Source organism: Triturus cristatus, chromosome 5_2 (assembly GCF_964204655.1).
Source record: "Triturus cristatus chromosome 5_2, aTriCri1.1, whole genome shotgun sequence".
Classification (NCBI taxonomy): domain Eukaryota; kingdom Metazoa; phylum Chordata; class Amphibia; order Caudata; family Salamandridae; genus Triturus; species Triturus cristatus.
In genome coordinates this window covers 959,515,624-959,540,006 of record NC_140588.1, presented here as the reverse complement: position 1 = coordinate 959,540,006, position 24,383 = coordinate 959,515,624, and the positions used below count along the sequence as shown (strand labels likewise).

General features: G+C 46.3%; 1 protein-coding gene across 1 annotated transcript in view; it reads right to left on the bottom strand.

Moving 5' to 3' along the window:
- Positions 1 to 7,009: 7,009 nt before the first annotated feature.
- Positions 7,010 to 24,383, bottom strand: part of VBP1 (VHL binding protein 1) — an 87,202-nt gene continuing 69,828 nt past the window's right edge. The window contains exons 5-6 of the mRNA XM_085608151.1: positions 16,482 to 16,620; positions 7,010 to 7,441 (exon numbers count right to left, since the gene is read on the bottom strand). Coding sequence (XP_085464277.1) covers positions 7,371 to 7,441; positions 16,482 to 16,620 — 210 coding nt within the window. The 3' untranslated portion in view covers positions 7,010 to 7,370. The remainder of the gene's footprint in view (positions 7,442 to 16,481; positions 16,621 to 24,383) is intronic.

The following is a 24,383-nucleotide window of genomic DNA, read 5'->3' as shown; positions in this document are numbered from 1 at the left end:
CGGCAGAGTCCGGCAGAGACTGGGCTGGGCCACCCCTTAACATTGTATCTGTAAGCATTGTATTTGCTAGCCCAAGTTGTTGCTGATTTTAGGCTGCAACCAAAATGAATAAGCGTGGGGGGGGGGGATCTGGAGTTGTGGGCACATTAGATGCGTTCCTTTCCAGGGCTGAATCAGCACCGATTCACGAGATCCAGCTCACCGAACGCAGATTATCGCTTGAACCTCAATTACCTCTGAGCAGTACAGCATCAGTGCTCCTTCCTGAGCGCATTGTCACTGATGATGTTATCCCACGTACTATCCAGATTTCACTGGCACTACCACATTCTCCACCCCTTAGTACGGGGAGCACATCCCATAACCCCAAAACCCTTATGGTACATACGAGGAGCCAGAAGTCCAGTCAGGTCCGTGGGGCGGAACCGCCTTAAAAAAAAAAAAAAAAAAAAAGGAAAGCCCAAGGTCTCTCCAATCAGTAGGTACCTAGAGCCACCAAACGTAAGGTGGGTGAAAATGGGAGCGAAGGTATCTTAAAGACCAACACTGCCCCCAACAATGCATGTATAACCACTACCACCACTGCAATAACTGATTCTCCATCATATCCGCCTGAGGTTGTATTTTGCACACTGATAGAAAAACTCCTAGCCCTGACCAATCCGCTTCTAGACAAATTGATCCTGATAGAAGGAAGGTTGGCAAAAATAGAGCAGTGTATTTCTAGTACCCTGCTAACTAATCCTAATGTGTGGCAAGGTGAAGGTACGGATTCTCAGTTGGTGAGTGGGACACACACTAGGGCACTCACAAATATTGCACCTTGCCCACCACCCCCAGCTGCTGTAGCACCGGTGGTCAATCAATCCTTACATTCTAATCATAGCGGCGTAGCCCCTCCATCAGCTCCAACAGCGGGTGATTCCCGTACTTGGGTTCCCCAGCAACATGCTATCAGCAAATTTCATGCCCATACGTCCCTACACCTCCCTCCGGACACGACACCTTACACAGTTGTTTTGGCCAATGTCCCAGTGTTACCGCCTGCTACACAGGAACACTGGTCTACGCTGAGGAACAGGGCATTACATCTGCTGACTGTCAGGACAGGTATCAAGCATGACCTTTTCCCTGACTTCAAAATGGTTCGTAGAGTACCATGGATCGGTAAATCACACAAGTCCCTGTCTGGGGACTGTGTGGTCTAAGCTTTGGGTCCCCGGGTTTGGTTCAACACATTTTGGACAGGGGAGAAAACCGACAAATTAAGACAGATGAATTAACATTCTTCCCCTGGGCTTTTTTTTTTTACCAACTGACTGCAGATAACAGGTGCAATACACGGGGTGTGGTACCACAAGCTTGTGGCAAATATAACTATCCAGTCCCTACATATAATCATAAATCCGATTGGCCGCACTCTGCTCGTCCTACCAGCGTGTTACCCCAAATCATTGTGGTCCATGAAGTAGCGTCGGCGGGTACGCCTATGCCAAAAGTTTAAAATGAAAATGAGTGTCGCGTTAGCCATCCCTGGACACGTGTTTCGAGGTAGTTGCCTCTCGTCAGCAGGGAGTAGCTGTGTGTGTAGGGTTGCTGCGCAGGTGGGAGGGGATTGGCAGCTCAACAGAACACTCAGAGTAGATAGGAGTGGCAGGTCCATGGAACATGGTGGGCAAAAAACGATGGAGTAGGGGCATGCACAAAGACATCGGAGGGCAGGGGGAAGGAGAATAGGGGCAGCAAGCTAAGCACAGAGTTTAAGCAGGAGGTCAATGATGGGGCATAGAATTGGGCAATGGAGGGCAGGAGGAGGGGACTGGTACATCATACTAAATTGAGGGCAGTGGCAGCACATCAGACCATGCATGGCAGGAGGGAGGAGGCTAGTCCATGGATTCACACAACAGAGGATAGGGAGGAGGGGGATGGGGCAGCAAGCTAACTGTTCAGAGAAGGCGGGTATTAGGAACTTTATTGTTTTTAAAACGTGTGTCTGTGCGAACTACTTAAAATATGAACAAGTTTGCAGCATAATCTCACTTTTATTCAGGAAGAAGAGGACGTTTGTGACTGTGACTCCGGGCTCACATGGCAGAAACACCCCCTGACCCTCCACCCCCTATCGCAAAATGTAATGCCCGTGAAAAGGGTAGGTGAACACAGTGTTATATAGAACATAGTCCTGAGAGCACGATTGAAAATGAAAACTAGATATAGTGTATGGTATAAACTATGCACCAAAAAGTGTGATATAAGACGAACCGGGTGTGAAATATAATATGCAATACATTGTGCGCAATGACAGATTCATTGGAGAGCGCGAGATAGTACAGGCACTAGCGCGTGCCATGCAATGTGCGCCTTGGAGTGTAATATGCACAGGGCAGTGTTGTGTAACCTAACTAGTCTCTAAAGTTGTAATATAAAATATGTGCTGGGGAGTGTAACGTTGCATATGCACTGTGACAAAGATATGGATCCCAGATTGTAATATGTATGGCATAGCACTGTGCGTTATAACATAGGCATCGAGGAAGGCACATTAGATGGGGCAATATAACCCGTGCGAAGACAAGTGTGGCATGACATATTCACGGGGTGGTGTTACAGTGCACATGGGCTAGAGTGTGTCATAGCATATGCACTAGCTGGTGGAATACAACACAGAGGTGTGTGGCACTCGGCAGGCAATGGTGGGTGTAACACAGCATTGGGCTCTGCCAGGAGCGCACTGTGACTCAAGTGATGTTCGTCCCCTTTCCAGAGAGTAAAAAAAAAAGTATTACACATCCGGCAGTGGATGTGTGTTTTATTAACCGTGAGGGGGGTTTCTTACATAGTTTTGGTTGAATTTTTGTCGAATCCCCTTTGAATGGCTTGGTGTACATGTGTATTAAATGTGCCCGTCAATAGCTACCCATGTTTGTATAAATAAACGACAAGGGTGTCTACTGGGATTAGGCACGGTAGGGCATAAGACATGTCAGAGCTTCACTAGTGGTGTAAATACATTCCACGTGGATTCATTGTATGCATAGTCGCCTTTTAATGAATATCACTCAAATCGTCATGGTGATCGGTACGTACGGTTTGTCCAGCATGTCCTAGGTGTGTCTATAAATATATATTTTTTTAAAATAATAAAAAACAGTGGCCGGCCCTGGGGATTGGGGTAAAAAAAATATAATTAGGAGACAGGCCCTGGGGGATGGGGTCATCAGGGCCAATAAATTAGAATAAGAAGGGGAAATTAAAATAAATAAAAGAATGGCATCGTGCCGGAGGCCACGCCCCCTCCTTGCAGCACTCTGCAAACGCGCCTCCTGGCGAGTTGTAAGTTGGGGAATTAATTCCTCTTCCATACCGAGGGTCCCTGAGGGCCAACTAGCCCAACAGGCATCTCCAGTATGCGCCAGGGAGCTGCGCTGCAGACAGGTGTTCTGAGGCCAAGCCCCTTTTTACACCTCTGCAACGCAGCTCTGTGGCGCTTACTGGAGGTACCTAGTGGTCTAGTTTGACCCTAGGGACCCTTAGGATTCAAGGGGACTTTATCTCTCAACTTAGAACAGCCACAGGGCACGTTTACACAGTGGTGAAGGGAGGGGACGGGGCCTGAGGTGACGTGTGCAAACACGCACTATGGCACGTTTTAAATTGGGGATATAATTTCCCTTCAATACTGAGGGTCCCTGGGGGCTAACTAGCGGGCGCGCGAGTTATAGTTAGCTGAACTAACTATAACGGGGGAATTTCAATGGTTTTGTACAAGTGAAAAGTCCAGCTAACTATAACACCCCTGAAACCTATGGTTTTTTCAGTGAATATATATATATATATATATATATATATATATATATATATATATATATATATATATATATATATATATATAGAGTTAATCTTATGGTGCACAAGGCCTGTTCGGGGTAGTCAAAACATGGCTTTTTAAAGTCACGGCACAGTTAGAGGGTCGCCTTAGTCTGCGTCTGCATACAGCGCTGGGATGCCTCAGGGTAGCTATGCGCTCTATAAATGTTTCTTTTTCATTCACTTCATTCTTGAAAGCAAAGCAGTAGCCATTCCATGACCAGTGTCACAGAAGGAAATATTGGAAAGTTAATAACGCACCTCTTCACATCACTGAGAATTCCTACTGCACATTAGTGGAAGGCAGCAGAACCAAGAGTGGGAAAACTGTTGTGGATTAAAGTAAGGAATATATTTAGTATAGAAAAAACTACTCTGACTACTAAAAAAAGGAAGCTATAGCAAGTTCTTTGGGATTTAGTAATCATTATCTACAAAGGTTGACAATGTAAGAAAAACAAATAAACTGTACATTTTGAGAACGTCATTGACGAAGAGGCCAAGGGGATATTCATATGCAGAGATTAAGGTTTTAGATTTAGTTCATTTTAATTTATTAAATTTAAAGCCTCCAAAGCAATTAACAAATCTTACAAACTATTTGTGCAATAGAAAATTATTAAAAATATTAAATTCAATGATAAATTGAATGATTGGCTTGGGCTACAATTTAGGACAGAGCTTCTCTCACAGTTGTCATTCTATTATTAATAAACAATGGGGCACTCATTTTTGGAAAACATTTTTCAGGACTCAACTTAAATAAATGTTATTTAATTTCTGGCTCCCTGCTTTAAATAGGAAAAGCAGTTCCTTCAGGTTCATTCATACCATTCTCAATGTAACTGATATGAGTGGAAAACCCTCAGTCCTTAATAAAAAATCTCAGAATTTCAAGATGGTGCAACGTTCCAATAAATTCCTGAGATTGTGTGTTTGTGGACATCCACTATTTTGTATGTGGTCAATCGTGCAAAACTTACTTTTAAAATCTTTTTTCTTCAAATCTAATTGCATCTGGTTTGAAGAACCAAAGTAGTAAACTTCACTTACAGACCCATTTAGTTGTTGGAGGGCAAAAGTAAATTATTCTGGAATTTATAAGAAACAAAAGAATTGAATGCCAATTCTTTTTCTCAAAGCTTGCACTGCATTCCTAGAAGCACGGGGCAGTAAACAATGTATTATTGACCTTTAAGTAACAAATTGCTTCAAAATGAACAAATGGCTTTAGCATGCACATTCTTATTATCGTAGCCTCCATTTTGTTACAGAAAGAGAATAATACAACTATTTTCAATTGATTAAGTCTGTGCTATGCCTCTTTTAGATGGAAAATATGTCCTATCCCCCCCCCCCCCCAAAATCTAGAAAGGGCATGGATGCCTCTGCCAAGGCTTTCAACCTTGATTGTTCTATAGGAGGGAAATCAGACATTCGAAAAAAGATCATATGCATGTATACATGGCATGGACTTTATGTAAGGCCTCCTTGCCAGCTTCCAAGGTAATGGAAGATTTTTTTCCACAGACAAATTTTGCTCTCGAGATTCCTTTTGAAAATGCAGATATGCTGATAAAACATCTAAACCAAATGAAATCCAATTGCAGCAAGAGCAAAAATAAACACCGGCAGCATATAGTAGTTTATACATTAAATTACTGCTGGTGATAACAGAAAATTCCCTTAAATCCTCGAAAATTAGTGGGAAGACATGGAACAGGGAAAACAAAATAGGAGCAAAAAAAAAAAAAAGACCCTTGCAGTAGTTCTTGTGTTTAAAGTCTTTTGGTTAGTCTTTTATCAACCCACATAAATACTTTATAACAAGAGCTACAGTGTTTAGCTTTGGAGCCGGGACTCCCCATTACTGAGGCAACCATGAGCTGTATAAATCTTCTAACATAACTGTGTACTGCAAGCAATAGTTTGAAAAGACCAGATAGAAAGCTCAAGGTAACCAGTCGCTGCCACCAAGTTGGTCTACTATCCGACTAAATGTATTTGGAAAAAATGCTGTGTAAACTGGTTGATTCAGAGTATATGAATATTGAACAAACTCTCCTAGACAATCACTATGTTGGCCAGAACAAGCAAGTCTGTTTAATGTCAAATGGAATGATGTTCTGTCTCTACCGACAGAGGATGTTCTTGGAGGCATGTACTAAATATTTTCCAAATAGTGTCTTAAAGGCTAATTTAGCAATGACTATGATATTTTTAAATCTTTCTATTAAAAAGGGGAACCAAAATACTTCCTTTCCCTCAATCTGGATTCGAGGGAGGAATAAAGAATTTAGAAAGAGGGAAAAGAATTCACAATGTAATGGAGGATTATTTTTTTAAACCGACTCATCAAGACTTCCTGCCCAGATTTCAAGCCATATTTATATACAGCTTTATATGGTCAGAAGGGAGATTGAGAACTTCTGCCTCAAAATGGCACTGTATGCAGTTGAGCATGTCTTGGTAGATCAAGGGTGGTCCAGAAGGAGGAACAGGAAGAGTAGGGCATAACCCTTGTGGTTTAGCTGTGTGACTCAGTGATCTGTTGCGATAGTCTCAATTGGTGGAGACATGGAAGATCCTTCCTGTACTGGAAAGTTGTGGTTACAAGAGACAGAGGAGGTGACAGAATATTAAGCAGTAGAAGATGGTTTGTATTGGATCTGCTGCTATTGGTGTCCCCTAGATCCACCTGACCCAAAATGATCAGTACATCTCTTGGGGCGTCCAGATGTCCTGAGAAGGTGGTATATGCTGCTTGAAAAAAAGAAAGTTATGTAAAAAGATGTCGGATTATCTCAAATGAAAAGAACGTTCTTGCTTTAAACCCAGAAACCAGCATTTAAAATTTTTAACTGATGCACAATGTTTGGAGGGGGGGGCGCGGGGTTAAGAGGGGTCTTTAGAAATGTAACACTGTTTAGAAAACAAAATAAATGCTTGTGTAACCTAAATATTCTGCAGCGTAAATTTGCAGTCTTAACACATTGGGCAAAGTCATGCATTTTCAACTTGGATAATCTATAATCAAGACTATACTTCCCAAAGGGGCAAGTGCAAGACGAGAAGATCTAGTTGTCACAATAATTAAAAATTAGTATTCAAAGAGCATTAAACTACAAATACACAAAAATGGTAAAAAATGAAAGCATTTAATTACAATACCCACCTACAACATACATGTTCTAAGATTTCAAAAATGCACATCACATTTCAAGGTTTTGTACAAAGAATGAGCAGGCCAAATATTTGTAGATCTTCTCTGAACAAGTTCTCATATTTTGCTTTCAAATTTATTCTGGTTTCATGAAGCATACATGAAACCTGTTTTAGGTTACAAATAAATAAAGCAGTGATCAGTTATTTTCCATTTTTTACTTTATATTTTACAATTCTCTTCAAATTGAATAAATCCAGGGAGTATGGGTAATTAATTTAAAATAAAAAAAAAAAGGTGTCTTGTACATTGGAACAGTACTTAAAATCTGACAAAACTATGCTTTGCTCTTTGTAGGATCTTCCTTATTTCTTCTTTTTACATCCCAATTATACACTCTGGCCATATCTGGAAGAAAATCACTTAAGGAAAAAAACCTCAAATAAACAAATACATGATTTACTATAATGTTTGCAGAACACATTAGTACCTTGTAGCAGTGTACAGACAGCATGCATACTACCAGTGTGCATTTAACTTGCATCTCTGCCACGTTGCATGTCAATCTTACCCAGCAGATGACTGAAACATTTAAAAAGTACAACTCTTTACAACTGGGAAAATGATGTTCAATGCAGTCAACTGACTTTTTGAGCCAAGGATGACATGACGCCATTTGAACTGCTTGTCGTTCTACGCACTTGAAATGAATGTGACATAATTGACAAGAAAATACGTTTTTCCACCACAAAAGTGATTTCACTAAAACATTTTACAAAAGGATGCATTCAAACCATTTTCAATGCTGTCAAACATTTCATGTTTGATCCAGAAGTGGACATTTGTGCTCACCCGGATTGTTTTACCTGAAGTACAAGTTACTTACCTTCAGTAACGATGTATCTGGTAGAGACTATTCTAGCCGCAGATTCCTTAACGTAGAATTATCCCCAGGCGTGAGACTGGACCCGGACTGGACTGGACTGGACCCGGAATCTGCAGCTAGTAGTCTCTATCAGATAGTTCCACTCCCGATTGCAATACGCTTTGGCATCCAACCTTCGGCTTCCTAACTGGAATACTTGCTTGATTGTAGGCAAATACGTTTCAGTCAGAATTACAGATTAAAACATAGGCAGTTTAGACACTACATCAAAAATCATGTACATGGCTTAATTTCTCCCATTCACTCTTCTCTCCTTCATTTACTTTCCTTATCAATTGCTCTCCATTTCCTCCCTTTCTTTAACTATTGTCCGCAGCGTTGGTTCACACTCATGAAGAAAATGGCAATGTTTAATAATGCTGGGCTGTAACCTATCATTTGTGATGTAAGCCATTTATGTGTCTTGTCGCCTGGTTGGGGAGGAGACAATCAGTTTAGCACAGAAGGGGAATATTCAGTACAAATTTTCTCAGGAGTCTGCTTGGGTGCACTGTATGGCATTCCGACTGGGGGAGATCTTCACTGAACATCGCTGACAATACAATATAGGGAAAGACACTCATGTGACAAGAGAGGGCATAAGTTAACGAAGGTGATAACTACTCGGGCTCCCAGGGCTGTGGCATAGTTACTCATTTGTGGCAGGCTATTCTAATCAGGAACAGCATGTGGTAATGAAGTCTGGTAGCTGAGGTGTAAGTTATAGATGAAGATTTATTAGTCTTGGTTGCAGATTGAATATGCTACTTACCAGTATGCATCTGTTCTTGGCATGTAGGGCTGCTGACATTCATATCTGTGCATAGATCGCCGCCTAGTGTTGGGTCCGGATGTTTGCACATTGTTGTCCTGGAAGAGTCTTCGAAGTATCCTGAGATAGGTGACTCCTCCCCTGGACCACAGTGCGCATGGGCATCCTCTCCATCCTCAGATTGTTTTTCGCCATTGTGGCAGTGATGGAGTAGATACAGAAAGTGATGACCATGCTATACAGTAATTCTGAGAGCTGCAGCTGCTACAGGCGCCGGGGAGGGGGGTGGGCGATATGAATGTCAGCAGCCCTACATGCCAAGAACAGATGCATACTGGTAAGTAGCATATTCAGTTCGAGGCATGTGGGCTGCTGAATTCATATCTGTGCATAGAATAAATAGCAGTACCTCCTATTAGCGGCGGCCACCAGTGTCAGCTGCAGCGGTCTGAAAAAGAGTTCTGAGAACAGCCTGTCCTACAGCTGCCTGCTGTTTTGAATGTACATCTACACAGTAGTGTTTGGTAAATGTATGTATAGTGTTTCCCAGGAAAGCCATGGACGCCCCTAACTTACGTGTTGAATGGGCTCGTGGAGGAATCGTTAATGTGCGTTTAGCCTTTTGATAGCAAATTTGAACACATTTAACGATCCATCTGGCTATACCTGCTTTGGAAATGGCGTTGCCCTTTGTGTTGTGGGGAAAAGGCAACGAAAAGTTGTTTTGTCCTCCTAAAGACTTTAGTTCTGTCTATATAGTACATGAGAGCTCTTTTTACATCTAGTGTATGGAGCATTCTCTCTGCTACGTTTTGTGGATTTTGGAAGAAAACAGGCAGTTCTATAGTTTGATTCATGTGGAACTGTGATATTACTTTAGGCATGAATTTGGAGTTGGTACGAAGTACGACCCTGTTTGCGTGAACCTGTATGAATGGCTCTTGAATGGTTAGTGCCTGGAGTTCACTAACTCTTCTTAACGAAGTGATTGCCACTAGGAAAGCTACTTTCCAGGTGAGGAATTGAATCTCACATGAGTGGAGAGGTTCGAAGGGTGGACCCATTAGTCGAGTGAGGACCAGGTTGAGGTTCCACACCGGTGCTGGTGGGTGTCTTGGGGGAATTACTCGTTTAAGTCCCTCCAAGAAAGCTTTGATGGCAGGCACTCTGAACAAGGAGAGGTGCTGCCTGTTCTGGAGATAGGCTGCTATTGCGGTCAAATGGATACGTATTGAGGTGTATGCCAGATTGCATCGGTATAGGTGTAGGAAGTAACAGATTATATTTTGAATGGATGCGTCTAGCGGGTTAATGTCATTGTTGTTGCAGTAGATGACAAACCTTTTCCATTTAGCTGCATAGCAGGCTCTGGTAGTGGGTCTCCTGGCCTCCTTAATGATCTCCATACAGTCAGGTGGCAGGTTTAGGTAGTCAAACTCTAAGACTTCAGGAGCCAGATTGCCAGGTTCAGCTGTTGCGGATCTGGGTGCTGAATTTCGCCATGGTTCTGCGTTAAGAGTGCAGGTTTGATCCACAGCCTTTGATGCGGCACCACGGAAAGTTCTAGAAAGGTGGTGTACCATGGCTGGCGCGCCCATGTGGGAGCAACTAGGATGAGCGTCAGTGAGTGCTGTCGCAGTTTGCGTGCCACCAGCGGTATCAATGGCGCTGGGGGAAAAGCGTACGCAAATCTGCCGGACCAGTTCATCCATATCGCATTGCCCTGCGACTGTGGATGTGGGAACCTGGCGGCAAAGCTTTGACATTTTGCGTTTTCCCTTGTGGCGAATAGGTCTATCTCTGGATGACCCCACTGTTGGAAGTACGGTTGGAGTACTGACGGATGTAGCTCCCACTCGTGCATCTGGTGGCTGTGTCTGCTGAGCAGATCCGCCATCTGGTTGTCCTTGCCGGGGAGGTGTTCCGCCATGAGGAATATGTTCCTCTGAATGGCCCACTTCCACATGCTCTGAGCCAGATGAGACAACTGTGGAGAGTGTGTTCCTCCCTGCTTCTGTATGTAGTACATGGCAGTCATGTTGTCCGTCCGGATCAACACGACTTTGTTGCACAAGTGTACTTTGAATGCCTTCATTGCCAGGAAGATTGCCATCAGTTCCAGAAGGTTGATGTCCATCTTCTTTTGTTGTATTGTCCATAGTCCCTGCACTGTGTAATTGAGTACATGAGCTCCCCATCCCTGGAGAGACGCGTCCGCTGTCAGTATTATTTGTGGAACAGGCTCTTGGAACGATCGGCCCTTGCAAAGGTTTTGTGGATTCCACCAATGCAGAGAGTTGTATGCCCGACCACTCACCAACACTAGGTCTTTTAATTGCCCTTGAGCCGGATTCCATTGACGTGCTAAGCACTCCTGAAGCGGGCGCATATGTAGTCTCGCGTGTGGGACTATGAAAATGCAGGAGGCCATCATGCCTATCAACTGCATGAACACCCGCGCAGGAAGGGAGTGTTGAGGTTTGAACTTTGAAAGCAGCATCTTCATGCTGTTGATCCTCACTAAATTTGGCTGAGCTGTGGCTGCCAGAGTGTCTATGGTCGCACCTAGGTACTGTTGTACGTGTGCGGGTTGGAGATGTGATTTTGGGTAATTTAGTGAGAATCCCAGGCTGTGAAGAAGGTGGATGGTGAGGGACATGTGGTTTGCACATTGCTGGGCTGACTTTGCCTGAACAAGCCAGTCGTCCAGGTAAGGGTAGACGTGAATGTGTTGTCTCCGTAGATGTGCAGCCACTGTAGCTAGGCACTTGGTGAAAACTCTGGGTGCTGTTGTCACACTGAAGGGGAGGACTTTGAATTGGTAGTGCTGCCCCTGAATAGTGAACCGGAGATATTTCCTGTGTGACGGGTGTATGGGGATGTGGAAGTACGCATCTGAGGTCTAGTGTGGCTAGGAAGTCTCCCTGTCTGAGCAGCGGGAGAACCTGCTGTAGGGTGAGCATATGGAAATGCTCTGAGAGAATGTAGTGGTTGAGGGGTCTCAGGTCTAGTATAGGTCTGAGTGACCCGTCCTTCTTTGGTATTAAGAAGTACAGAGAGTACACCCCTGTCCCTTGCTGGTGGACGGGCACGACCTCTATTGCACCTTTTTGCAGCATACTTAGCACTTCCTGCTGCAATACTGCTAAGTGCTCTGAGGACATAGGACGGTGCTTTGGCGGTATTGTGGGTGGAGTGGAGGTTAATTCGAGACAGTAACCGTGTTGGATAACATCCCTGACCCACCTGTCTGTGGTGATGGTATTCCACGTGGACAGGAACCGCTGGAGTCTCCCCCCGACAGGTGTTATGTGGTCGGGGGGGAAGGGAGAGGGCGTCACTGTTTGTTCTTGGGTGAGGACCTGGTGTTGCCGTAACCGCGTCCTCTGCCCTTGGTGCTGGAGCCACGATATCCACCTCTGGTGTTTATCGTAGGTACTCTGTGTGCCCCCTTTATTGTATGTTTGCTGTGACCCCTGTCCTCTAGCCGCTCCCCTATTTCCGGGGCGACGAAAGGAGCCACTACGAAATGTCTGCGTTTGCAGAGCCCCCATTGACTTTGCAGTGTCTGTGTCCTTTTTGATCTTTTCTAGGGTGGTGTCAACTTCTGGTCCGAATAAGTAGTCGGGGTTGACAGGCTGATTGAGGATGTTATTTTGAACCTCAGGTTTGAATCTGGAGATTCTTAACCAAGCGTGTCGTCGTAGCATGACGCTGGTGTTTATTGCCCTCGCCGCTGTGTCGGCGGCATCTAATGCACACTTAATGGATGCGTTTGTGAGAAGTTGTCCCTCTCTGATGAAGAGCTCCGCTGCCTCTTTGTACTCGTCTGGTAGATGTTGGAGTAGTGACTCCAACGTGTCATAGTGTGAGCGATCGTAGCGAGCCAGGAGCGCCTGTGTATTGGCAATGCGCCAGATGTTTGCTGCCTGGGCTGCAATCCTTTTTCCGGAGGTCTCCAGCACCATGGACTCCTTGTCCGGGGGAGGAGCATCACCAGTTGTCTGCGAGTGCGCTCGTTTGCGAGCGTTAGCAACCACGATGGAGTCCAGAGGTAACTGGCCTCCAATGTACATAGGGTCCCCGGGCGCAGGCTTGTATTTTTTCTCGATCCTGGGGTTTATCACCCGTGCCCTGGTTGTTTCCTTGAAAATGTCCTTTGCTGGCTTGAGGACACCTTTTAACATGGGCAGAGTCTTGACAGTCCTCTCTGAGGAGGCAAAAGTGTCCACTAAGAAATCATCCTCAATTGTGTCCGAGTGGAGTTGCACTCCATGATTGGCTGCGGCACGTTCAATGAGGGCATTGAAGGCAGCAGTGTCCTCTGTGGGAGATGTTTTGGCGCCATAAAGCTACGTGTCCTGGGTATCTGTAGTGGCACCCGGGTCTGCAGGGTCATCCCAAGCTTGATCTGGGTCCTGCTGCTCCTCAGGATCTATATCCCTGGGGTAGGTGGTGTCATCACCCATGTAATCCTCCATTGCGTCCGTGTCGGAGGGCGTCGGAGAAAAGGACTGGGGATCTGGATAGGAGGTGTGGAGGCGTTCATATAGAACTGGTTCCGATTCTGCTGGCAGTTTTTGCTTTAGAGGGATTCTGTAAGAGTCCAAAGCCTGGTCGGAAGTGATTTTCCGTTTTCGGAGCATGAGCCTGCCGGTGTCGGCGTCGATGGATTGGGACGGGGAAGGCCCAGTAGGAGAGTGTCCAGTAGATGGGGACCTTGTCTGGGTGACACGTGTTCGGATCTCAAATAGTTTTGGCGTTGTGGACGGCGGCAAACCAAAAGTGATGTTGGTTGGTGCCGAAGGTGCCTTTGGAGCCCTTTTCGGCTCGGAGCCCGACGTGGACTGGAGGGCTGCCTGTTCTTTGATACGTTGCAAGGACGCTGCAACTTGTCGCACCGAGAACGCCGACGGTTCTTTGGTGCCGAGTGGTTCTGTAGAGGTAGGCGTGGACTTCTTCGGAGCCACAGGGTCATCGAGTCGAGGAGAGGTAGTAGCGGTCGACGGCGTCGATGACTGGACCGTAGTCGCTGCCTTCGAAGTGGATTCCGATGGAGCGGCCATTTTAACCTTGGTGGTCGGGGCCGATTGCTTCGGTGCCAGGGGCCGAGGCGCTTTGGTGGTACCGATGGCCTTCCTTTTTGGATCGGTGCAGACATCCGCTGCAGCGAGTTCGGCGCCGAAATCCTTTTTGGTGCGTTCGGAGCCGATGATTTTGGCTGTCGTCGAAGGAGTGGAGGTCTTCGAGCCGACCAGTGCCAGTTTCACTTTCGGTTTCTGTTGAACCGGTGCGACGATTGGTTTCGGTTTCGTTGAAGGGAAACCAGTCTTTTTCGGTAATAATGGCTCTCGCTGGATGTTCGAGGCCGGGCCAGAGTGCGGGGCCGAAGAACTGCGGGATTGATCTCGGGTAAGGCCCGAAGGCGATCCCTCGACCGGAGCCGTAGACTAACGCACTTTAATAGCCTCCGTTTGGACGGGTAGGCCCTGCTCTTCACCAGAGCTATCTTCTTCGGCCCCGAAGGCCTCATCGTAGTCCCCTACCTCATCGTCGGCTTCTTCCCTGTGAAAAAGCTCTTCATCGGCGTCTTCCGATCGGGAATCGTGTTCGGAAGCGGAGCTGGAGTTTGTTTTCCACGCTTTCAACATCTTCGTCCTCGGTGCTGAAGATGTTGGTCAGGGCCGGTGCTGATTGCTGCGCTTCTAATCTCGCTGCTCGTCGATTCCGGAGAGTCTTCTTGGATCGGAACCGGGCACAGGCCATACATTTCGATTCGTCGTGATCCGGAGGGAGGCATTTGTTGCACACCGGGTGGACGTCGATATGTGGATATTTGGCATGGCAAACAGGACACCGTTTGAATGGGGTGCTCGATTCCATCGTCGATGTAAGGTCGATGGTCGGATTAAACGGATCCGAAAAAAGTTGATAAGGTTGCTAAACTAGCAAGTAAGCAGTCGATACTGAGCGGGAACAGTACCGACGAAAACTAAAGGCCTTTTGGCCTGAAACTAAATTTTCCTAACTTGAGTCAAGATAAGCACATCCGAACCCAATGGCGGAAAAAAACAATCTGAGGATGGAGAGGATGCCCATGCGCACTGTGGTCCAGGGGAGGAGTCACCTATCTCAGGATACTTCGAAGACTCTTCCAGGACAACAACGTGCAAACATCCGGACCCAACACTAGGCGGCGATCTATGCACAGATATGAATTCAGCAGCCCACATGCCTCGAACAAGTATATTCATACCTAGGTCCTTAGGACAGCCCCACCAGGAGCAGTCTTCCTGCTGCTCAGCTATACTCTGACTCCCAACCTCACAGGCACCCAAGTACTCCATTGCATCACCATGCACTCCGACATTTTACACAGCACATTCACACTGGCTGAACAGCAAGGGCCAGAGCATCAGGGAACATGCAAAGTAAAACACAAGATATAACCACTAGCCTGATGGACAAGTCCAGGATAACAGAACAGAACATGCAGGATGTAGAGCATGAGAGCCTATAGGATAGTAAGGAAAGCATGTGAGGAGATGGGGGAAGGAGGGTAAGAGGTGATGGCATGACCAGGTGCGAAAGATGGCAGATGTGTCCACCATACGCTGTAGTGGGAGATTTAACCAAACAGTTTTGCCCCAATCCTGCAAGATAAACAAGTGGCATGTAAAGACCCAGGTCTCTGAAAAGACCACAAACCCTCCAATAACTGCAGTATGCAGACGTGCAGAGCTGCAGCCTGGAAGAAAAATACTATACAGGCAGCTCAGAAAAAAACTGCTGAGTGAAGTTGGCAGATCAGGCTTCATACACTGCTTAGGCTATAGAAGGTGTTTTCTTCACCAAGGAAGAATGACAGTCACTATCTGCGACTTCAGTGGTTTAAGATAACCAGCAGTAAGCAAGCATATGTAGAGTCACAAAATTCAGCACTATTTCCTTCTGGTATTTTCAGGTCTCACCTACAGACCGCCTGCCATGAACAGAAACAGACCAAGATGTGTGGACTTTTAGAAAATCCCCATACAGCCACAGGCTGTTTGCATGTTTTTGTAAGCTGGCAAAAGCGCCATAGGGTTTTCCTAAAGTCATGGCATTTCGTGGGAAGTTACATGGGACTATAAATGAACCCAATCTCGGCCCTTTCTCAACCCATCCAACGCTCTGCCAGCCCCACTCAAACTTACCTCCCCATCACTCTAACCTCCCTTCACCTGCCCAGATTAGGATTTATCATTACAGACCAACCCAAATAACGTAAGAGGAGCTGGGTACAATGTGGTAGAGATACAAGATGGTCCAGACGTCCCTTATTTGGCAAAGCCAAACAGGGGATTGTGACTGCTCAAATTAATTTATTACGTCACCGAAGTAAGTTTTCACATATATTTTAAGAGCTTTACATCCTCTTAACATCACCCTAGAGAGAAAAAACACCACTTCTGTTTTCTGGAGACACTCATTTATATTCTCTTTTTCAACATAGAATAAAAAACATACAAATGTCAATGGTTTTGTTATAACGGTTGCTCAGAGCAAGCGTGGAAGATTTTATTTATTTATTGCTAAGGTCATCATTTACTGTTGTGACTGGGTTACCTATTTTACTAGTAGAAGCGGCTAATAGTGTTAAACAATCATCTTGCATACATTTGTCTTTTAAATCCACTAAGCTAATGGTTTCATCAATGAACACTGGTAGAGCCAGAACGCAAGCATTGCTGCTTTAAAACAAAGGATACTGACTTCTGTTGTAGTGAATTGGTCTCTGAGAAAATCCAGATCCTCTTCTGCTGAATCCAGGTTTCTCGTGGCGGTTGATAAATTCTTCTCTAACAGAGTTTGAGCATCATCTATATCGTATTCTAGCATTACATTTGCCTTGGATACAAAAACACAATAGGTTTAAAGAATTTTTATTTATTTAAAATAGCTGCAATAAACTCACAAATCTAAACATGATCTTGACTATGTTCACGTTGTTATTCTTATGCACTTACAGTAGGGATGAGCTGATAAGGAGGCTCATGCATAGTATATTATACGGTAAAAGTGAAATCAGATAAACTGTCACGGGCATCGAGAATGCAAGTCTTCGAATGTTGAGATTTCTCAGACTGCATAAAAATAATGCAATATATTTTTGTTACGCTTGCTTGTCTCAGTCCGAAAATCTGTGATTGATGGCCTTCCCAGATACTGTGAAGACAACTGCAACTGAGAAATCCCATATTATTTGGTTAACAAATTGTGACTTATTCAAAACTCAGCAGCCATACTCATGCTTCACTTACTTGGCAAGTAGCATATTTCACAACATTCGAAGGCCCTCTACTGGCTTCCAATTACAAATCATTCACTGTTCAAAATTCTGTTCTTCACTTAAACTCACATCTTACCAGTCTGACTATCTCAGGAAGAGACTTAAACTATCATCCTAGAAGAATTCTCTGCTAATCAAATGCTTGCAGCAGACCAGAGGATGAGGTATTACAAACTGGGTGGTTGTTCCGTCTCTTGCGGTCAGGAATTGGAATTTTTCGCCTACTCCAATTCATCTATTGACCAACTATCTGGAATTCAAGTAACCTACATCCCTTTTGCCCTTCTTCCACAGAATGTATAGTACCAAGACACCCTTTTTATATATAAATTAAAATGAGGTTAGGATACATCAAGGAAAACAAGCATTGGAAATGCCAATAGGTCTGGGACAGTCTTTGGTTCTTTGGTGCACTAAGAATAGATAGAAGCCAGCATCGAGAAAAAGTCTCTGGTAGAATGGAAATTGAACCCAACAACAGTGCATGGGAAGAGGAATGATGTGAGAAAGCACACAGGGCTGAAGGAGAGCTGAGCCACTCAGGGACAAGTGCCAGCAAGTGGCTTCGACAGCACGTAAATGGTCTTAACCATCTGTTTATTCACTGGTTAATTATGGAGGAAGTCCAAATGTGATTTTAACAGAAGCATACTGAGGTAATTTCAGTAACGGACATAGCAGCCGCATTAATCACAACCTAAAAGCAATAGAGAAGTCATGTAAGTTAACAACGCAAGGCTGCGTTCCCTTAATCCATATGGGATGAGATAGCTTCTTGAATCGCCAACCCTCTCCCTTCAACTCTGAAGTAAAGAATAATTTTCCTTAAACTCTTCAAAAGGGAGTAATGCACTAGCAATTTTTTTCAAGTGGGAAAGATCGGTGTTGCTAATAAGACCAATGGCAGAGTGAGCCAAAAACCAGCGAGAATGAAATGGAGGTTCAGGTTAAAGGACGATTCCCTAGAACCAACAACTCCACTGTAGCTGCATTCACCTTCAAAAGGTTGTTGGTCATCCAACATGTAGATGAAGCAAGATATTGCCAAAGTTAAAAATCAGCATTACAACTTTGTCCCAGGAATGGAGTATTAACAGTAGTTAATAAAAAGAAAAGCAAAGCAAAAAGAACACAATAAAGCATCAAATGAGGTTATATAAATGATGAAGTCCAAAAAGTGCACAATAATTCTCAATAAAATCACTGTCCAACTAATTCACAAACCACTAAATACTAGCTGTCCAGAATGGAGGAGCGGGTTGAGGATTCAGAAGGGCATTCACGTCAGAACAATTTGAGATTTGTAGGGTTCCTAGACTGAGGGGCAATCAACAGAGTTGCTCTGGATAACCAATTCTTTGAAGCCTAGGGAACTTTTAAAGTTTTTGTTACCCGCTACCGGCCATTATAGCTTGCCTCTAACTACAGGGACCACAAAGCCATCTTTCAACACGTCAGGGTACATAGGTTGTCACAATTTAGTGGACAGAACATCATGGTGTTCCCGTATTACATGCCGATTAAAAAGAGGTTGTGAAAGTTGAATCTTCGCTCTAGCTTTATATAACAAGCAACATTTTGAATTCAATACATGGAAAGGCATTCTTCTTCGCCACCTCAGGTGAAGCCAGTGACTGGGTGGACTAGCTCAGTGGCACACCGTAGAAGTAGCTATGTGGCTGCAACCGTGCTGGTAGGGGTCATAATCTGAAGTAACCATGACTAAGGAGACACTACACGGGAGCCCAGCAAGTGGTATGGATTGTGGACTGTCCGGACGACATGCTGAAGGACTAACTTTGTAACAGACACCCATGAATCCTTTCTATGAAGGAAGGGGAGCGAGATTTTTTGAGTGACAGCAAGTACCTGGGCTGATCAAACCAGATGCTGAGGGACACATGTCATTGAAGCACTGGCCCAGCCCCTGCTATCTTGAACTGGGGAGTAGTTCATGGTGTGCATTAAGCTCTGATACTAGGGGTGCGTAGACGTTTGCTGGGGAAGAGAGGTTCTATTGATGTTCGGCCTGCTCAGATGATATTCTGGTGAGGATTAGGGAATGTGAAGGTCTTGCCCGCAATGGGTGGGTCACCGAATGCATATTGGAATGGATAGGAGAGGAGAAATCTTTGGCGAATATCTCAACTGTAGTTATGCTTGGACAATAGACTACTGCCAACATGCAGCCTTTGATGGCTGCAGTTCCGCAGGGGTGGTTTGAGTGCCTTTCGGGTCTTGCGCACCCACGGGATGGTATGCTCTCTGCAAAATACACACAGGGAGGTTTAAGCTGTGGCCTCTATGGGGTGATGGGCGGTGGATGCTGCTTATTGGCCTGTTGATTGCGGGCTGGAGTTGTTTGGGTTCCCTGCCGATTGGTGGGTGGGTGGCGGTGGTGGTGAGGGGTCTGGGGAATCTGTTGCTGTTTGAAACAGAGTTTTGGGGAATGGAAATCTGACAGGACTGTACTACAGTTCCTAAGACGGGGAGGTGCAGAAGGAGAATAAGCGGGATCCCAAGAGGATATCGGAAGTGCGTCCCGAAAAGAGGTGGGAAGTCCTTCCTTTCGGAATGAGGACACTCACACCCAGCCCACTGGGTGTCATGCTTCATCATCGGGCATGCTCCTCGTCAGGTCGTCGCTGCAATACCCGACATGCACCCTATGCAGGGGCTCTTTGGCAGAGATCTTTTATTCCTTGCCGTATGGTGCAGTGGGTGTCAGGGGCCTAAGAAGTGTAGAAAAGTGTGTGAGATAAGGTCAACTAGACCAAGTGAGTTAAAACAGGGGACCTAAAGAATCAGGCAAAACAACTTTAATGACCCTGCCTTCTGCCCGGATTAAAAAAGTGGAGTAGTTTGTTTTACTTTTAGTAGGGCATGTATGTTGGACCTCCCTAAAAAAGCCCTTTAGCCCTTTTTGATTGCAGGACTGTACTACAAACATAACAGTGTATGCCTGCGACAAAGGCTTAATATATGACTGGGGATTGGCGACAGACGTTATGGTGCAGGACACTGAATGGAAGTTCCTAGGAGTGTATTCATATTTGAGATGGTATGGGGGGTATGTGTGGCCTTTCTCCAGGAGACGCATGTATGATAGGATTGCATTGGACAACTGAGGCAAAGGTGGAAAGAGGCTTGTGACCTATTCTGGCTTTGCACGAGGAGTAATGATTTGGGTACCACTGGGGATTCAGTTTTGTGCAAAAGGGGTGCAAGTGGACATCGATGGACAGGATGTGGTTCTGTTTGGGACCCTGGATGCCAGGAAGGTGTGTTTCAGAAATGTCTACGCTCCAAATGTGGATGCTTTTTTTTTTGGTATTGCGGCCAACTACCTGGGATCAGAGGCCCTGCTGACTGGGGATCTCAACTGTGTGTCAGATGGCATCGTAAATCGTACTCCACCAAGGGTGCACACTGAGCCAGCCATGACAGGGGCCCTTCAGGGGTTATGAGAGGACTGTGATTGCATGAAGTCTGGAGGGTATACCACTTCAGGGGCCAGGTCTAATCATATTGTACCCATGTGACAGACACATAGTAGACTTGGTTGTTTGCTGTCTGGTGGTATAGTCCATGGTATGACTAATATATTTAGCACAGGGTGGGCATGGCTACGGCGCTTTGCGTGATGGCTGTCTGCTAAGGGAGCTCCGCAGGCCAGGCTCTATTATCCGGCAATTACCACCGTACAAACTCACCGGCACTTGCCAAAAGCGAACGCACAATCGGCCAGGATCATCTGGAGCACATGCCTGTGATCCGGTAGCTTGCCGGCGTTGGGAACCTGCCGAACCACGGCTCGAAAGAGCACGACGGTGACGGCGAGAAAATGGCCGCCGGAACCTGCGCTGGGGAAGAGTAACAACCGTGGCTGAGGGCGGTGGTGGCGACCACTGTACAATTGATTGGCTGTGAGGCACTACACCGAACTGCAGAGGACTGTAGGATGGGCGCAGCACTAATTACTGCCCTGGTGGCGCAGTGAAGAGCGAGGCACTGCTTCGCCCGGTCGGACACCGGCGGGAGAAGATTGAGGAGCATCGCCGGAAACCTGTGGCGCCTCCCCATCCTGTGAATAGCGGCAAAGTGGCATACCGCAGAGTAGGAGAGGCTGGGGCACCTGTGGCGGCAGCGGATGGCCCACAAGGCTAACCGGAGCGGAGGTGAGTGTGGTGAGCCAGGTGTGGCGGCTCTGTGCGTTGCGGCCTAGGCCTCCCCTGGCATATCAGCCCTGTGGGGCCTGGGATTTGCGGCGTGCGCTGGCTCGGCCGGGCTGGACTCCCGTGTCCCAACTGCTCCCTTCATCTGGGGCGATGCTGGCTGCGCTGATCGGGGTGGCGAGGTGTGCCCAACTGTGGGCTGCGGGCGGTGCCCGGTGGACCCCTAGCAGCGACAGCGGGGGATTGCTGCGGCAGTGCGCGCGCCTACCAGAGCTTCCCTCCCTGGCTCTACGGCCCGGCCTGGATCCTATAGGTCCTCGCCTGGCTAAACAGGACATTGCTGGCATTCCCTCCTACTGAAATTGCTCGGGAGAGCAGCCTTGTTCAAAATGATGACTCTGCCCAGATTCTTATATGCGCTACAAATCACCCCGTCACCTGTTCCTGACTCCTACTTCAAAGCGATCGAAGCAGAGGTGGGATACCTCCTATGGGAGGGAGGGCCCCCTCGGATAGCGCAGCGTAAGCTTATGAGGAGTTGGTATGACGGAGGAATAGCCCTCCCCAATATCAAATTCTACTATTGGGCCTCCCAACTCATTGTAATTAACCAATGGCTCCATGCCCCGCAAGACGAACCTGCATTACGTATGGATAGGCACGTTTTGGGTACAGAGGGGATTATGGGAGCCCTGTATGACAGCAAAAGGAGGAAAGGACTATGGGGCCCCACAGCACACACAGTACATATATCTGGACGGTGGCACAGCGGGCGTTAGGCTGGGAGGGAGTGATGACAAAACATACACCACTCTGGGACTCTCCCAAGCAGGGCAGGCTACGCACCAGTAAAGGTTTTTCTCGGTGGGACCAAATAGGCATTTCTGTGGTCAGGGACCTATGGAAAAAAGGGGAAGTGGTGACGTTTGCCCAGCTACAAACAACATATCAAATGGCCGGGACTGAGTACCTTAGATACATACAAATAAAGAACGCTCACAAAAACGGTACCCCCGGGAACAGAATTCCCTGACGCCTCGCCGCTGGAGGACCGACTACTGACAGACCACCTCACCAAAAAAGCGACACCCCTGACATATCGCAAATTGATAATCAAACAGACCCTAGCCGAGGAAGTGCCTACTTTGTGGGATCCAACAGACTTGAACCACATAGAGCAAAATTGGGCAACCATGGGTATGGCATATGCCAAACGGAATATTGCTCGGCAGTGGGGGGCTCCAGTGGCTACCTCTCAAACAATGGTGTGCTGACCTAGACGGGGCCATGGTGGCAGAAAAGGCAGTCTTTATTAATAGAGGCTGTCCTCAAAAATGGAAGAGGGTATGGGGCAGATGGAACGAATTTCGTGGGAATTTGTGTTCCCCACCACCAAGGGACTCAGCTCCAGACCTGAGTGACTACAAAAGCATCAGAAGATCATTGGTGGTCGTCACACAACGCATTTACAATTTAAGGGACTGGGTCAATAAGCAAGTCTAATTGTATAAGCGGTGAACTCTCCGTGACACAAGAACGGGTAAATGATTGTACTGACTCTAATATGGCATAATTAATTGTATCGGACTGTGAATCATTGTTAACCTCAATAAAATGTTTAATAAAAAAAAAAAAAACTGGACATTGCACTGGGGGGCGAGAGGCGCGATCACACCGGCCATTCTAACAAAGGTACTATAAACAAACGGACGTGACGGGTGCAGATCGTGCCTCTTATCACCAAAGGTGGTTGATTGCAGGGTGTCACTGAGACGCGGTTCCTATCGTCGAACCAAAGATTTACCATCCTACCATCTGAGGTGAAAGCGGAGGAGTGCGCTAGGGACACTCACCTTCGTATTGTTCGGTCTTGTGCGCTGCTTACCTTAGCGAGGTGGGGAGTGAAGGCCATATACCGCCCAGGGTATAATTGCGCCTACCTGACGCTCAAGACTCCGTCAATTAGTCGTGGAACGAAGATTGAACACGACACCTCAGATAGAACTTACGTAACATAGTGGAAAAACAGGCCACTATTATCCTTAGATCATGGGCAAGGCTGACCCCAAACAACCCAAGATTACATTTGAGAGTAAATGCCAAACACGCACCATGGACTAGTCGTCGGAAGGGGGTACAACTCAGGGTTCAACAGCAGTAGCGGACAACCCTGAGGAGGACATGAGGTCTATCCTGCTAGAGGTGCGGTCTGGTCTTAAAACCATCGATAGTAAGACGCCCCTCTTGTCCAGCCTCGACGCAGTAAAGAAAAAAGTGGACATCCATGAAACCTGGCTTGACGTGATGGAAAACCGGCTCTCAGATACCCAGGATGCTCAGGCTGAGTCCAGGGCACAAATACTCAGTATGGAGAAAGCACTGGAAGTCATAAGGGCGAAAAATGAAGATTTGGAGGCGCGCTCGCGCCAGAACAACCTCCGAATTACTGGTCTTCCTCAGTCGACAGCCATCTCGAGGATGGAGACCTTCATTGCAAATCTACTGCGAGAACTCTACTGCGAGAACTATTTGGATCGATGCTCTCCCCGGTTATGTCCGTGGAGAGGGCCCACCGATCACTCGGACCCCGACCGGTGCCGGGTGCGCAGCCACGCAGCCACGCCCGATCATTGCCTGTCTTCTCAATTATGCAGACAGACGCTATCCTACGGGAGGCGAGAGCCAAGAGCCCCATCACCCATTCGGGTAACAATCCGTCCTTTCCGGACTACACCCCAGCAGTACAGGCTACACATAGGGAATTTATGCCAGCAAAAAAGATTTTGCAGTCTGCCTCAATTCCATATGCAATGCTATATCATGCCAAATTGAAAATCACTCATGATAGGCAAGCACATTTTTTCACGGACTCCAAATCGGCTCTGATGTTTTCGAAACATATGTCCTCGCAAGCTGTCGCAGATCGCTGCTCAGAGCTCCACGACGACACCATCACTAAGTGATACTGACTATTGGCCGATTAATTTGCAGGCTTATTTCGTCGTATACCTACACAATTTACACACATGGACACAGTAGGTTATATCCTTACCTATGAGCCCATACATTGAACGCGTGGGTGTGCTCACAGAACCATGAAAGTTGAACTATTTTATTGATATTGTTAACAGGCCTTTGGTGAGTTT